This window comes from Primulina tabacum, chromosome 16, assembly GCF_025594145.1.
Source record: "Primulina tabacum isolate GXHZ01 chromosome 16, ASM2559414v2, whole genome shotgun sequence".
NCBI classification, from domain to species: domain Eukaryota; kingdom Viridiplantae; phylum Streptophyta; class Magnoliopsida; order Lamiales; family Gesneriaceae; genus Primulina; species Primulina tabacum.
Window position 1 is genome coordinate 4,699,213 of NC_134565.1, and position 16,600 is coordinate 4,715,812.

Consider the following 16,600-nt stretch of genomic DNA (forward strand, 5'->3'; position numbering starts at 1 on the left):
TTAAAGTATAATATATTGGAGTAATTAAGTTTTTATTGTTACCTTGGTTTTTTTTTTTTTCCCGTTAAGTAAAGATTATGGGGACACACTCACGCAAGCAAGTAAATACACATACATAAAATTTAGAAACATAAAACACCAGAATATCTAAAGAATTTGGAGCGTATGATGCAATGAAAAATAACGAAGTGTGTTGTCTTCAAAAAGGGTTGATTCAGGTTTGATACTATTACAGTACGATTTGGACTTGGATAACAAATATTGCTTCTATTTCTCATCAAATAATCTTGATATAAGTTAACCCCAAAAAATTCCACTCAGATGTGTCATCAAAACCTAGCATGAAATAAAATCAAGAGTCTAAAACTGCAGTCTTCTTGTTCCTGAAGTTTTCTTTCAAAGACGCAAACTTTTTCTTGCAGAGATCAACACTTTTCCCAGGAACTGCAGCAGCGACACGTTCCCATCGTTGGTTGGTGTCCTTTGGAATGGATTTTAGAGCTTGGATCAATGCTTTCTGCTGGACCTCAGACCATGTATCCTCATCAGAACCCGGAGAAATGCCATTAGCAACATTACTATCATCTGAAACTTCACTACTTCCGACGTGGTTGGAAGGATTAGGTGAATCATCTGAATGTGTAGCCTGTTTATTTGCCGGAGTGTTGTTCCTGAAGCTTTCCTTCATCAAGGTAAACTTTTTCTTACATTGGCTCACGTTTTTCCCAGGAACTGCAGCTGAAACTCGTTCCCATCTCTGGGTAGTTTCCTTGGGGAAGGTTTTCAAAGCTTGGACTAGAGCTTTTTCCTGGGCAGCAGTCCACGAATCTTGATCTAAACTTCGAGTAACCCCATTGGCAGCTGTACTTCCTGCTTGAATTGATGATTCTAGTAAATTGTCTACGCTAGAAGCATTCCCCTCAGACACGTTTCCATTCGATAATACTGGCAAATCTTCTCTAGTTGTAAGAGGTGATGCAATTGTTTGGACCGACTTTCTTTTCTCCAGGAAGGAGTCAAAAGCATTAGCAGAGTCAGGTTTCTGAAGAAGAACTGTTTTCGTAGCCTTGAGAATCTCTTCTACGGACCTTTTAGTACCAATATATTCTGAAATCACTTCCCACCTTCGAGAAGTACCTTTAGGATATTTCTGCACTCCTTTTCTCAGAAGCTCGATCTCTTCCTTACTCCAAGGTTTTTCCCTTTTCTCGTTACTGCTTTGTGCAACTTGTCCATTTATCCCCACATAACCATTCTGCTGCAATTTTTTATCGTCTTGTTTCTCATCCCCATCTTTATGATCAACCTTAAGTGCCTTAAGCAGAAGTTTAGCACTCTCTAGCCCTTCCTTTCCTTCCAACATGTCACATAAATTCCTTAGCTGTTCTTTATCAAGTGATGCACAGAGATCCTCCACATTGCTACCAGTAAGATCGAGTAAATGCTGGGACAAAATAGGTGCTGCAAGCGATCGAAGGCGGGTACGTTCTTTCCGGAGTAGCTTTTTTTCCCTGTCCTTCATTTTTTTATGATTTGATGCAGCTTCAGCAGCCTTTCTCTCCTCCTCCTCTTTCCTCCTCCTCTCCTCCTCAACAATCATTGCTTCTTCTTCTTCCTGCAATCTCTTGGCCAAAAGCTTTGCCTCCTTCTTCCTCAGCTTCTCAGCTTTTTGTTCCTCTTTCCGTCTCACAAGTCTAGGGTCCCTTTTATACGCGTTATCAACAAGAGTACGTATACGAACATATTCTTCTTTCCTAGCTCCCTCCGATAGCTTTGCATTTTGCCTTTCCATCCACCTCCTGTGTTCACGGGACTCAGCCTGATCGAGCTCAAATTCATCAGCATGAGGAAATTCCCTCCAGCTCTTGAAGCTATACCAGAAGTCATAAAAGCTATCCACTTCTTTGAATGGAGTTTTATCATCCCCCAAATTTGGGACAGGCTGGTTTACCGACCACCGACCATTCCTCAAGAAAGCAGGTCCAAAAACCTTAAAGAATTCATGGGATGCACAATCACAAGGGATTTCATCATCAAACTCATCTGTGGAATCATAGATTCTTCTCCTAACAGGGTCAATCAACACCTCGTACGCTTCTTGAATGGCCTTGAAATGGCTTTCTATCTCATCTTTTTTTGCTTGCTTAGCAGCCTCTGTTTCCTCAGCAAGCAAAAGGGCAGCCTGCTTGTCAGGATGATGTTTCAGAGCAGCCTCACGATAACTCTTTCTTATCAGTTCCTCCGTGGCAAGATACCTCATATGGCTCAAACCCAGCAGAGCATAATGATCCTGCTGCTTAGATTCACTTCCAGACTTCTTCCTACCTTTACTACTGTAACCATCTGATTGCACATAAACATTCTCTTTGCCTTCTGAAACTTCCTTGTCATCCTTCTCTGTTTGCACTTCCTCAATGTGCCCTACCAACCTAAGGGCAGCAGCATGAAACGCATGCCCCGCAGGTTCTAGACTCGAAGCCTTGGCGGGAAGACTATTAGAACACACATGGATTGGTTGCCCATCTAAAATTTCGCAGGAATACGTAACCAACAGCATTCTTTTCCTGGAAACCCCCACCATCGCGCATCAATGTCCAACAATTTTCTTCGAACTGTGAAATTCTGATAAAATCTACAGTAACCAATATCACCAAGAAGGAAAAAACATCATTAAAATAGAGAATTAAACTAAATTCCAACAAAAAAATTCACCAAAAAAAATTCCGGTTTCATACTTTCAATCAAGCTTAAATTTCAATAACGAACACGGAAAAAAGTCATCACACAAATATATCAATCAGCACATAAAAAAATCAACCGGAGATAAAATCAACATACTGGAAGTAATCGAATATGTTCACAATGAAGAAAAAATTCGCCGCCGCAGTCGAGGCAGTTGAACGATGGTCGGGGGATTGATAACTAGGGCACCTATTTTTGCCACTTCGAGAACAGGCGGGGGCAAAGGTTTGATTATATAATATAATTCATTCTGGAGCGGTGAATTGGACTATTCCAAGACATCTATTAAATGGGCCTTATGTGATTGTACAGATCCAGCAGTCAGGTTTAGGTAAGGCTTGGCCCAAATCTTGGAATACCCAAATAAATCTAACGACCATGAGATATCCCGATCTTGGGCTCCTTCGGGCGCTTTATCCCATCTTGGGTTTCCACTGGAGTCTTTTTTCTCACGGGCTTTCCCATGCGTCATTACTCGTAGGACTCTCCACACCAGGTTGGTGAAGTGATACCTCCCAAAGTCTCGAACTCATGACCTCATGCCATAAGTACATAGTTCAAAGATGGGACAAGGCCCGCGATGGAGCCCAAGATCGGGATAGCCCATGATCGTTACCTATATATATATATACACAGTATATCTATATTATTATATACTATATTATTAGGTATGAGAGATTAGAGGACACCAAAATATTTATTTCATAATTATTATTTTTATCCTACTAAAAACATACTCAAATCACTCAATATTTTTACATAAAAAAAATCTAAACAAAAGTTCTCTTTTAAATCGAATAACTCTTCTAAATTGAAAATAGTTTCGTATTAATTGTTTAGTATTTGATCATATTTAAAATAATAATAACACATGTAATGCGTGTGCATCTTTTACTAGTATATATTAGTCTGACACATGCAATGAATGTGTACAACACATTTTTATATTTTGAATGTCTGGTTGTATTATTTTATTTTTCTAAAATTTGAAAATAAATCAATTTTAAGGTATAATATTTTAAAATTAGGAAATAAATACAGTAGTTATTACTTGAATATATATTATTTCCAAGAAAAACCGAAAATAAGAATTGCAAATTTCAGCCTAAAGCCCATGAAGAGAAAAAACAAAATGGGAATCATCTTACCTTCGTTTATGAAATTTCAGTTTTGTGAGATGAAGAAGTTTTTCAACAGTTATTATTATTATTATTATTATTTTTGTGATTTCAATTAATTCACAGGGTTACAAACCAAAGTAGTTAGTGAAGGTATTTAACACTAAAAAAAAATAAAATTATAAGACGATTTCACGGGTCAATTTTGTTAGACATAATTTATGTTTAAGTTATTAATGAAAAAATATTATTTTTTATATCAAAATATTACTTCTTAATGTGAGTATAAAGACGATTGATCTATCTCACAAATAAAGATATCTTAAGCTAATATAGATACAAAAAAATTACCGTTTATACAAAATGGTAAATCCACAATTTTTTGGTGTCAAAATAAATTTTCAAACAATAAAAGCGTTGGACACAAATTTCAACTTGAGTATAATTGCAAAAAGCTGACTAATTTTTTTACTTTTTTGGTTCAATCTAAAATTATTTACCTATTTTGTTATCAATTAAGAGTATGTTTTTGTGAGACGGTCTCACAAATATTTATTTGTGAGATGGGTCAATCCTACCGATATTCACAATAAAAAGTAATACTCTTAACATAAAAAAAATATTTTTTCATGGATGACCCAAAAAGAGATCTGTCTCACAAAGTACGATCCGTAAGACCGTTTCACACAAGTTTCTGTCATCAATTAATATGCACAAATCTAGTTAAAAAATTGAAAAATATCATAATTTTTTTTAAAAAATATTTATAATCTCCCCATGATTTATTTATTTATGTATTTTTTTAAAATCCATGATCTATTTAAGCAAAGCTTAGCTATTAAAAATTAAATTTAATTCTTAATGCTAACAAATATGTGTGTGTGTATATATATATATATTCATGATTTATGCTAGATTGGGAGAATAAAAATAAAAATAAAAATAAAAATAAAATAAAAATCAGATTTTTTAAATGCAGGAAAATAGAAGGATAATTTTGTTCAAAATTCTCTGATTTTTTTGATTGACAACAGTGACAGATTTTTTTGAAATAAATTTTTTTGTTATAAATATTATGCGACTGAAATTAATTTATTCGTAATTTGTATTTTATAGGGGAGAGCTATTTGTGCCAATCGAACATCGTACAAATACTCCGTCGGTTTTGCTTGTGGTGGGGGAGAAAGAGAGCTAATGGAGAGCACGATTTGCTGCGGAAGAGTGGTTCTTTCCCCAAATCAAGCATTCCATCAAGCACCTGGTATTTTTTTGGACTAATTTTACTGTTATTTTCGTAGAATCGTCTGTTTTTTTTGTTTGTTTGAATACGTATCGAGTTTGCCGATGTTAATTTTCTTGTGTCTGATTTTTTTTTTCAACCGATTTAATTTCAGTCCGTCTGTAGTTGTAATCTGCTGTATGTTGCTTTACTCGGAATTCGTATCCTCAGTAGAATACTAATGTGAAGTTTTTCTTCTTTTTTCTTAAAGAAATGAAGTGAAGAAGAAAATACCTTTAGAAAGGTGGATGGCATTTGTGTGATCTCGTATCTGAAAATGGACCAAGAAAAGTGTTGTATAGTTGATTCTAGTTATTCTTTGAAAGGTTGTAGAGGACTAGAGTAAGGTTCTTATGTTGAGTAAATTGTTATTTCTTACATATTTGGGAAAAACGAAGTGCCTTTTTCCATTCTTCTCTATATCTGGGGATTGGCTGGGTTGTTGGGAATCCCCAATACACTTTGAGAGGAATCACCTGTTCTGTGAGTGACTATGGTTTTCTGCTGAATATCATCATGTTGTACCTCTATTTTATCTAGGATTGGTGTGCCTATTTGTGAGCGAACAAACATCGCAAGCTCTTGATAAATTTATGCTTGAGTTTGGATCAAATATCTGGCCAGAATTGGACAATTCTTTAGTAATAAGTTCTAATGATCGGCATATGGCTAATGATATTTAGCACCTCCATTAAAATAATAGCCACTTTTTTCTTTGTGAGTGCATCAGGTTTGGTTCAATTTCAATTTCCGAGTTTTCTACAGCTAAATACATTTCGCTTGGTTCTCTGAAATGAGAGTTGCAACGTCATATATTTATTTGTGTAGGGGATAAATATCCACTTCATAAACAATGCATCAGCCGACGCACATACATGGCAATTCCAATTGCTGGTCTGGGAAAAGGTGGTGGAGTTTTAGACAAACCCGTCATAGAAAAAACAACTCCTGGTCGTGAATCTGAGTTTGACTTGAGGTATGGACACTCTGATTTAAATGTAGCTGTCCCTTATTCTCTTTTATTTTTACTGCCATTCTGAGGGTAAATCTTAACTAATTTTTTTATTGAAGCTTATGATATTTTATTGATCAGCCTGAGGAGAGTTTGGAAATTTTTTCCAATTTATATTTTCTACTTTCCACGCAACTGAAACTGGTCTAGATCTGTCCCAAGAATGAAATACTTGGCTAGCAGATGAGATGTTGCCCTTTATCCGCAAAGACCTCTGCATATATATTAATTAATTCATTTATTGATATTTTCAACTCAATGAATCCCACACACATCAACTTTGCTTGCTTGATCTCATGTATTCAGCATTTGATGGTTATCAGTCATATTAACATTTAAAGTAGTGGAATTGTGATTCAACTGTTATTGCCACTAACAAATTATACAAGTTTTCTGTTTTGTTCATCTAGGAAATCTAGGAAAATATCACCGCCTTTTCGTGTGATGCTGCATAATGACAATTACAATAAAAGGGAGTATGTTGTGCAAGTATTAATGAAGGTTATACCGGGGATGACCCTTGATAATGCCGTGAATATTATGCAAGAAGCGCATTACAATGGCCTTTCTATGGTCATAGTCTGTGGTCAATCAGATGCAGAAGAGCACTGCACACAGCTTAGAGGGAATGGCCTTTTGAGCACAATTGAGCCTGCCAGTGGTGGTTGTTAGGTAGTCGTAACCGATATGTTATTGCGACACTAGAGTATATGTACATACAAAATGGGAGCTTAAATGTTTTCTATGTTGAGATTACTGTGAAGATACAGTCTAAATATATATTAATAAACAATTTGTCTCGTTCTGTAGTACATACAGTTTACTTGAGATCTATTACTACTGGTGCTTCATAGTTTCTTCACAGTTCAAATTTCCCATCACTTAAATCGAGCCAACACCTCGGGGTTTGTTGTACAATATTTTGCCATTTTTCTTGGCAGATCATATAGTTGTCTCTTTTGCAATTTTGCGGATGTATTATATACATTTATACTGTATAAAAAGTATTTATACATACGGAAAATTTGAGAGGCTCGAGCATATCTTGCGGGTTCCCTCCTCTGGCGTTGGTCTCAAAGCAAAACAATTATCATCTATCATACCAAATATTATTTGAATTGGGAGCTAGGAAAGTATCTGTGGAATTAAACTTCTGATCTCATCACATTGCCATTTATTTTGTAAATTTGACATTAGACATGATATTCAAGAACCTACTCTGGTCTTTCGTGAATAACATTCAGGCAAGGCTCATGACTGAGTTCGTTGGATAACATCCTCAATCCGAAGACAGGTATAACTTAAATCATAGAAACAAACAAACTTGGACAATATTTGGTTCTGTATAGTTTGATGTATAACTGGCAAATAATTCGAAGTTACAATGTAACAATGTTTACTCAGGATCCTCGAACGTGAGGCTTCCATGTATCATGATATCACCGGTATTACAAGAATTAGAGGCCTAAATATCCCTTTAAATTCCTATAATTTTTCCAACGATTTGGCACTGCTGTTCACAAAGGTCGCAGCTTTATTGAAGTTCTCTTGCACAAGAATTCTAACTGCTTTGAGGCCATTATGGAAAGTGAACTCCAACTTGGAAAAGAAAAAATATAATTATTATAAGCAAATACAATCCCTTCTTTGCTCAATCAAGTGATGCTTATTAGAAAATATGCGAGCCGAGACCAAGTACCTCTTCAGCTTCCTCTTTGTTGAAAGGGCGGAGGACAAAATTTACAGGGTCCATTTTCCCCGGAGGCCTCCCAATCCCTGAAAGAACTCGATTATGGTGATTCAAAAGTTATGCCACAACATACAGCACAAATAGTTAAAATGTAATATAATCATAGGAAATACCTATTCGAAGACGAGGAAAATCCTGACTACCTTTAAAGTGACTCATTATGCTTCTCATCCTGCAAGAGCAATTGATTCAGAGAATATCAGCATGCGTTTCTAACAAAAAAAAGGAACAGCGGACTAATTCAAGACAGGCAAGAAAAAAGTAATGATGAATGGAGCAAGGGTTTAATTCAGAGGGTCTCATTTTTAGCTAGCATCTTACATAGACTAAGCAAGCTCAAAAGAAAAGTATATTTTTCACACAGAGTTAAATTACATGCATGAATAGAAACATTATGGGGAATATAAGCATAAATAAGGCTGCTCCTCCAAAAAAAATAAGGCTCAAGCTCAAGCTCAAGCTCGGATTTACAAAGTTATGCATTCTCTAAACATACAGCACAATCTGCAATTGAAAAATGAACAGTATGCACACACCAGCAGGTCAGTATCTGAGGAGAAAAAACAGTCACTTTCGTAATGCCTAAAATTTCCATAAATTTGGAAGTGCAACAAGAAACATGTCTCATACATGAATCAATTCTTTAAGCACGGTCTGGAGTGACGTGAAAAACAAAAGCAACCATTTCAGGAAAACAGTAAATACCCGTTATGTCCAGCATGACCACCTTTGGGCAATAGTCTCAGCTTTCCAAAAGGTAGATCCATGTCATCCAGAATCTGAAAATGGAGAAATCTGTAACACAGTGCAAGAAATATGGCTTTGGAATTTGGATATTTACCACGAGAACTTGCTTCAATGGTATCTTATAGTATGAAACAATAGCGCCAACCTGTGAACAACAATAAATAACACAAGTATTCAATACTTAATGCAGGAAGATTTGAGAATGAGTATTGAGTTGAGATGGGAGAACTTACAGACTCACCGCTGGCATTCATAAAAGTCTGTGGTTTTGCAAGCATTACTGGAAAATCTCCGATGAAACCTAACCACACACAAATTATAAAAACACAAACAAAAGTAAAAAGAGACAGATTAAAGATAATAACTGCAAAAAAAACTTTATCTTCCCCCATCGTGTTAACTTTGAATTTTCTCCGCAGCTTGGATAGTTGGATATTTCAAAATATGCCAGATAATCACATTGAACCATAACACACTATGAGGCCAAAAGCACCCATTTACAGATACTGCACAACTCATTAACAGTACTAAAGAACTCTTTCAACAAATTCTAGCTTCCCCCATCAATGACATTTACATACAGCTACAAGACAATCAGTCATCATTTTCCACGGTTGAAGGATAATATATAAGTAGTTCCGTAGATTGATGTAAAGGAACACGCTCTACATTTCCTTCCATTTTCATTTTCATATGTTGTGGTCGAAGCTTTCATATGTTGTGGTCGAAGCAAGCGACATAAATGGTAGAATGAATGAACTACGAAGTAGGAACATAAGTGAAATACAGTTTCAGTATAAAGCATGTAACATCTGTAATTTGAGATGCGAAATTCAATTGGTCCAAGCATGATCATCCTGATCACTCTTCATGCAAACCATCGTTGACATGTACATACCTACGCTACATAAACAACTGAGAGAAAGATAAAGCAATGCATCGTTGGATAAAGAAACAGGTCAAGTTACCAAAAACTTCCAAAAAACAAGAGAAAAGATAACCTTTTCCAAAAGAGGATTTGAATGAAACACCGCCCAAAGCAATCCCTTCCGCTTCAGCAATAAAATCAACCAACTCAAAGCCCACCTGGAAAAGACAACAAAAACCTGAATCCATTAATCTATCTATTCATTAACTCAAAATTCACGAGGCACCAAATAACATTGCGCTCAATACCAACATTGTGACGGGTGCCTACGTAACGCTTTCCAGGGTTTCCGAGTCCGACCAGAAGCCAAGGTTTGGGCACTTCCGGCACGGTTGAGATCGAAGCCATTAGTCTAATGCTCCGACTCCTATTCCCCTTAATCCGCCAGAACAGCCCATAATTGGGGGCTGGTGTTTTTAGGACGAAGTGTCTGTACCCAATCGCCGCCGCAGCCGCCGGTAAAGACCGAGGTATTGGTGCCCCGCGGAAAATGTACATTCTTTCATGTACATTCAGAAATCCAAGAGTGGTGGATAAATTTCGACTGATAATATAATGGGCCAGTAAGATTTTTGTATGATTGGGCCTCGTTGTAGGGTGGCCATACGTGACCTATAACTAATTGGACAAGTTTTTTCATTGTGGCCCAACAATTATTTTTTAATTATTTCATAAACATACTATAATTCTGAAGTGTTATGATTCGGCTAATAAGATGAGATAATAAATGATTTATCATATAGGGATAATAAGTTGAAAATATAGATAGTAAACACCAGACAAAATAAATATATGTGATGTACATAAAATCTGCAAAAGCTAATCAACAAAAAGCCCATTATATATAAAGTCCTAATGCTGTTTAGTCCACGAGAGCTGCAGTTGGTCCGAGATATGGTACGAGTGAGGAATTTGACTCCCGATCCATGATGAACGATCATGGAAGATGGCCAAACCGCTGGGAAGAATGAAACAAAAGTGAATAAAAGACATCGGAAAAATTGGTCGCAAAAAAAATCAACGAACAACATTAAAAAGCTTATGCAATTCTCTCAATTATTTGTTGGCTTATTTTAAGTTTTTAGTAGTCTAGTTTCTTTAATTTTTGACACATTAATTCAACTTTCTTGTAAAAATGTAGCTCAAGTTCATAAAAACATAATTAAATTTTATGTTGTTTATGTTTATGTTGTTCATGGATTATTTATGCAATTTCCATTATATTCCTCAACCAGATTCTTACTTACAATCAAATCGGGATACATAACATTTGATAACAGAAGTCATATCATTTCATATTTGGTACGATCACGTGCCTGGCACGTCCCGCAATTTATGTACAAACAAATTTTGACACGCTCAATGAGACTCAATGCCTCCAAAGCTTACTGAAAAGTATGAAGGAATTTCTCAATCACAAGGGAAGGACCTTGCTACCAAGGAAGCGAGATAAACATGTATGCCTATTCCTGACAAAGGAAAGAGTAGAACATCTATACTCTAACTATACCTTAATGGTATAAATGAACCACTAATTTTTAATGGATCTTAAAGGGGCTTTGTAGGCCTTCTAATGGTTTACTAAAGAGCTATAAGATGGATTAAAGGGGTATCTATTTGGTATAGAATACTTTGTGTGTATGGGAGCGACCCTTCCCCTGGGGCGAGGGCTGACTCTCTTTCCGATCTCACCTCTCGGATACCTGAAAAACAAGGAAAAAGGGCTTATAGACCACTTTTCCGAGAGATAAACATGTATGAAGCCAAGGAACAAGAATCGTTTCTAGCAAGTCATAAAGAAGTATTGGATACCCCATAATATGATTTTGAAGCCAAAGACAGAAAGTATAAATGTTTCAAGATGGAGGATCATCATTATTGTATGGGGAAGACACCCGTCAGTTGAGGGAATACAAGTATAATGGGGGTCCTATGGCAAAAAATGTGGTGTACCAATACCTTGGAGGAAGTTTGTCACGCCTCGAGCCCGGGTCCGTGCTTACGTTACTGCACAATAGGCCCTTATAGCAATTACTTTGTATTTGTCCTCGTTTTATGAAAATGATTAACCCAAATTGCTATTCAAATACATTGTAGCCCACTATAAACTCATTTTAAATCTTTAATTTTTACTATGTGGGAAAAGTGGTATCCCAATCACCCCTCATTCAAAACGCGAAGTCCTTGTCGCGGTCTGACCCCTCGATCCACCAGCGCCGAGAATCTAGAGGTGGCTCCTACAGGTTCAAGAGGTGGCTCCCGTCATGTAGCAGTTTTCCCCGCAGGTTCAAGAGATGGCTCTCATGCACGTTGTACTTTACCCTGCATAACACTTATTTCCCGGTGTCCTTGCTGGTGATCGTCTCTGATACCATTCGGTGATGCCCCGAGCCCCGGCCCATGCCTGCGTGACTGCACAATAGGCCCCTATAATAAATATTTCGTATTCGTCACTGGTTTACTAAAATGATTAACCCAAGTTGCTATTGAAGTTCATTGTAGCCTATTATAAACTCATTTTAAATCTTTAATTTTCATCATGTGGGACAAGAGATATCACAAAGTTCGCTTGCTAAGGCAATGAATGATGGAAGAAGAGCTGATCTACAGACATTTGATAGAGTACCTTGGAAAACACTATCCCCGGTTGACAATAAAAAAATGAGAGGGTGAAACGTCTCTTACCTCTTATTTTAAAAAAATAATGCTAGAAATTTTTTTCTCCAATATTTTCATAATGATCAAACCATATCAAAACATAAATCCATATTTAAAAAAAATCAAAATTTGCGATAAAAATCCATAAATCGTGAATCATAAAAGCATACGTCAATCATACGAAATCCAATATCTAACTTTTAAAAATGAAACATAAGTATCTATTTAAAATAATCCTTAAAATATTAATCAAAACTTTGATTATCATAATATTGCGGAAAACGTAAGGTCTTCGGGTGTAATGTCCGAGATTTTGATTATGTTAATATTAGATTATTGATTTTGAACTGATATGATCATAGATGGATCATTACGAGACCAGATTGGACCAAGCATATGAATGACACAATTTTTGGGGCAGAACTATTGGCGCCCGAGCGGTAGTTTTTGACCGCCCGAGCGCCAATGTTCAATAAGGTGAGAAATTGGACAGAACGTCTGGCGCCCGAGCGGTAGTTTTTGACCGCCCGAGCGCCAATGTTCAATAAGGTGAGAAATTGGACAGAACGTCTGGCGCCCGAGCGGTAGTTTTTGACCGCCCGAGCGCCAGTGGATGGTAAGCCGAGTACCCGGACAGAAGGTTCGGTGCCCGAGCGGTAATTTTCGACCGCCCGAGCGCCGACAGAAATGGGTGGAAAATGGGACACATAGCTTTACATGCAAGTTGGATGTATATATATTGTAATCCTTTCAGAAATAAGAAGAAAGAAATGAGGAGAAAGCTTCTGAAATCCTTACGCCTTGTCATTCGTAGATTGGTGGTTTCTGCAAAATCCGTCCGTCTGATTTTCAATCCGACTTCAGTACCGTGTTCCTATCAACGAGAACTTCAACTGGGCGTAAGTTTTCTTATGTTCTGATACTGATTTGAAATTATGATATTTCCAGAATCAGATATGATTGATATATGCTGTTATTGACATAGAAGACATCGTATAATCGAAACCAGATTGAAGAACAGATACCGTATAGAATTGTTATGAATTTTTAGAGTTGATTTGATTGTGATTAGACCGATTTGATATCAGAATCGTGTTGTTATCGATTATGAGATGTTGGGATTGATATCTGATTGATACTGTATTACTGGGTATATTGATATTATTCAGATTTGGATCAGATGAGTTGTTGATTGTATATACTGATATTGTATTGCCGGTATTTCGAGATTGTACAGTTATGCCGTTAAAACAGAATTTGATTGAGTTCTGATTATATCCCAGTACTGATTTGATTGAGAAGTATATTGATATCGTGTCTATTCGATATTGTCATTGTCAGATTGATATGGACAGATTTGAATTCGAGACTTCGACTTCGTCATACCGAGAAGAGAAATGTATAAATTAATGTTGATTTGGGATTGCACAACTCGAGTTTGAGTTGACTTGAGTTTCCCAAAATCACATACTTTATCTTATTGCATCGATATTTGCAATTGATAATTTTGATATGTCTAGGCTATGGATGTATAGTCTAGTATGTGTTGTGATGAGTCAGTGGCAGGACATGCCAAGGCGGATAGGCCTAGTCTTTGGCAGGATATGCCAAGACACCGGACGTTTGGTCATATTGATAGTGCATAGGAGTGGAGCAACTTCTATAGAGAGATTCAATATGGACAGGACCAAAGTCCGTAATAAGAACGTACCGCCACCACGATCGGGAGAGTAGGTGGGAGATTGTTGTGTTCTTATTCAGATCGGGATCTCTAGATTAGGAATGAGTCGAGTCAGAGTCTCAGAGTCACAGAGCGTGATTTATCGCTTGATATTGATTCATGTTTTCTGATTTTGATACATGTTCAGAGTGTGATTTACAGTTTGATATTGATTCATGTTCCTGACCGTGATACATGTTATAGATACCTGCTTCATATTTTTATATTTGTTTATATGAAATGCATGTATACATGGTTTATACTGGGAATATAATTCTCACCGGAGTTATCCGGCTGTTGTCTTGTTTGTATGTGTGCATGACAACAAGTGGGACAGCACCAGGGTCAAGACGAGGACGAGAGAGGACTAGTTTAGCGTGGAGATTCGGACCCAGAAGTAGATCTGTTTCATTACCTGACATGTAGTGAATGAACAGTAGTGGTTATGATATAATTTTGTACAAGACTTGTACTTAGATCTGGATACTGATATTGTAAATGAAATAAGATTTATTTCATATGTTTCCGCTTTTGTATTTAAAAAAAAAAATTTAGACCCTGTTTATTTAATTGTTTTAATTATTCCCAAAGATGATTAAGAACTGAATTAGCGTCCGGGTCCCCACATCGGGAGTGTACTGCCATGCCCGATTCACTTAAGCGTCCGAGCCTCCCTCAACATCATCTTCACCTGCGACCATTCAAACCTATTGAGTCTAACGACTCAGTACATCCCAACCGTGATAGCAAATAATATATATACAAGCGCATGAATTTAAAATAATATTTTTAATAAAATACTACCAAATTAAAAATCGCTAGCACACAGTATTTTTATAAATAATTCAAAATCATCAACATTATATAGCATTTTCTCATCCTTTTTCATATTTCATTTTCGGTAAATTTTGATCATTGAAAGTTACTATCATTTATCCTATATTCGATTGATCAATCTATAAACTATCGTACCTGATGACGGGACGTCAGCAACTCTCGTCCTCTCGTCACTTGGTCGTTGCCAAAAAGTAAGTTCACCACCCCTTCTTAAGACGGATACTCCACAAATCCTCTGTGTCACAATCAATTCACACCCTTCAAAATATTTTTCCTTTCCTTTTATTTATAAAATATCATATCCTTCAAAAATCGTAAAATTAACATTTTCGAGAAATTCGCTCGACTGTAGCATTTATCGTAAAAATATCTTAAATTCATCATAATCATTTTAAAAATCATTTAACATGTATTATGACCCCTCGAGACAGTGCTAGGACATTCGAACTACCCAAAACGTAAAATGACCATTTTACCCCTGGATAACGAACTTCCCGTTTTTGACTTTTTCCTACGTTTCTTGACTCGAGCCTATCACGGACCATCATATAAACTTATTTTTGAACTATAACAACTTTCTCAAGCATGAACTCAAGCCCCTCGACTCAGTTTCACAATTCAACTTAGTCGCTAAACCGTAATCCCGTTTATAACCCGAATTGACTCGAAACTTAATAACTTTTTTTCCCAAACTCAAACCATGAATTATTAGACTGTAGTCCACCCTCGTGAGCCATTGTCCAGCTAACACAAGACCACGGTCCAGCCTCTTTCCCTCAGCCCTATCGGAAACCCGCAATTTTTTCCCTCCCTTATGCGTCGCGGCCCAACCTTCCATGAGCCACCTTCGACCAGCCCCTAGCTAGACCAACACCAGCCCCTTAGACACCCTCTTAGGACCCTACTGGACCGCCATTGCACCAGTCTCCTGCGCACAGCCACCATGCGCAGCCTTTCTCCCTTCATTTTCCCAAATCGTGCACCCTAGACCACAAACTGAGCCATCAAGCTTCCCTATCGTTCTCTACCCTTGTTTCCAGCCACGCTCGGGATCTCTAGGACCATGACTAGAGCCAACACATGGACTTGATCACGGCTGGACATCCTGCACGTAGCCTCCCCTCGCAAGTGCCAAACCGAACCTTTACATGCAATAAACCTTAACCGAGGTTCGACGCTTTTCCCTCTCGTTCCAGCCCTCTTATAACCTACATGGGACTCCCTTTAGGACTATTAAACATCATCTCCCTTCCCTTAATGTAGGGGCAGAGTCACGATTCATAAGTACTCGAGGCTGGCTCCATCCTGTATTAGACAGTAATAGGTTCAATTAAAATTGAATAGAATTTTCTGAAATCGAATAACAGAACTTTTTTTGACAAACCGAATCGAGCGAAATTTATTACGAAAACCTAACAAACCAAATTGAAAAAATTGATTATTTTAGTCAGTATCACAATTAATTGAAATTTTAATTTTTTTTAAATAATCATGTTTTACATAAAAAAAAGTCCAATATGAAAATTGGATTAAATAAATTTAAATTTTATATATTAAAAAATATTTTTAAATATAGTACTATTGTCTAATAAATTTTATTAAAAATTATAATATTTATATCCTTATAAAATTTATAAAAAATTTATAATATTAATTTTAGTTATAAAAGTTTAGTTTGTTAGATTAAACGAAATTTTATATTAAAAACAGAAATCGAATCGTACTAACATATATTTTAAAAAATGTAAATCGGACTTCCGAATAAGTCGAATGTATAACCAAACGTTTGCCGCTTTACCAAAATTTATA

The 16,600-nt window shown here is 36.7% G+C and overlaps 3 protein-coding genes across 4 annotated transcripts; 1 reads left to right on the forward strand and 2 right to left on the reverse strand.

Moving 5' to 3' along the window:
- Positions 1–169: 169 nt before the first annotated feature.
- On the reverse strand, positions 170–2,985 carry LOC142529675 (uncharacterized). 2 transcript variants are annotated; one of them, XM_075635284.1, is made up of 2 exons: positions 2,839–2,985; positions 170–2,622 (listed from the first exon to the last, which is right to left on the reverse strand). In XM_075635284.1, the coding sequence occupies exon 2, from the start codon at positions 2,579–2,581 to the stop codon at positions 353–355; it is 2,229 nt and encodes a 742-aa protein (XP_075491399.1). In that variant the 5' UTR covers positions 2,582–2,622; positions 2,839–2,985; the 3' UTR covers positions 170–352. The 2 variants fall into 2 exon arrangements, with proteins under 2 accessions (XP_075491399.1, XP_075491398.1); XM_075635283.1 differs by having other exon boundaries at positions 170–2,632.
- A 1,966-nt stretch (positions 2,986–4,951) lies between these two features.
- On the forward strand, positions 4,952–6,963 carry LOC142529677 (ATP-dependent Clp protease adapter protein CLPS1, chloroplastic-like). The gene is made up of 3 exons (XM_075635286.1): positions 4,952–5,121; positions 5,968–6,115; positions 6,562–6,963. Exons 1-3 carry the CDS (start codon positions 5,055–5,057, stop codon positions 6,821–6,823), a joined length of 477 nt encoding a protein of 158 aa, XP_075491401.1. The 5' UTR covers positions 4,952–5,054; the 3' UTR covers positions 6,824–6,963.
- A 522-nt stretch (positions 6,964–7,485) lies between these two features.
- Positions 7,486–10,105, reverse strand: LOC142529676 (peptidyl-tRNA hydrolase, mitochondrial-like). Its single transcript, XM_075635285.1, has 8 exons — positions 9,829–10,105; positions 9,650–9,734; positions 8,882–8,949; positions 8,743–8,793; positions 8,607–8,680; positions 8,015–8,073; positions 7,851–7,927; positions 7,486–7,750 (listed from the first exon to the last, which is right to left on the reverse strand). Exons 1-8 carry the CDS (start codon positions 10,072–10,074, stop codon positions 7,637–7,639), a joined length of 774 nt encoding a protein of 257 aa, XP_075491400.1. The 5' UTR covers positions 10,075–10,105; the 3' UTR covers positions 7,486–7,636.
- Positions 10,106–16,600: the final 6,495 nt, after the last annotated feature.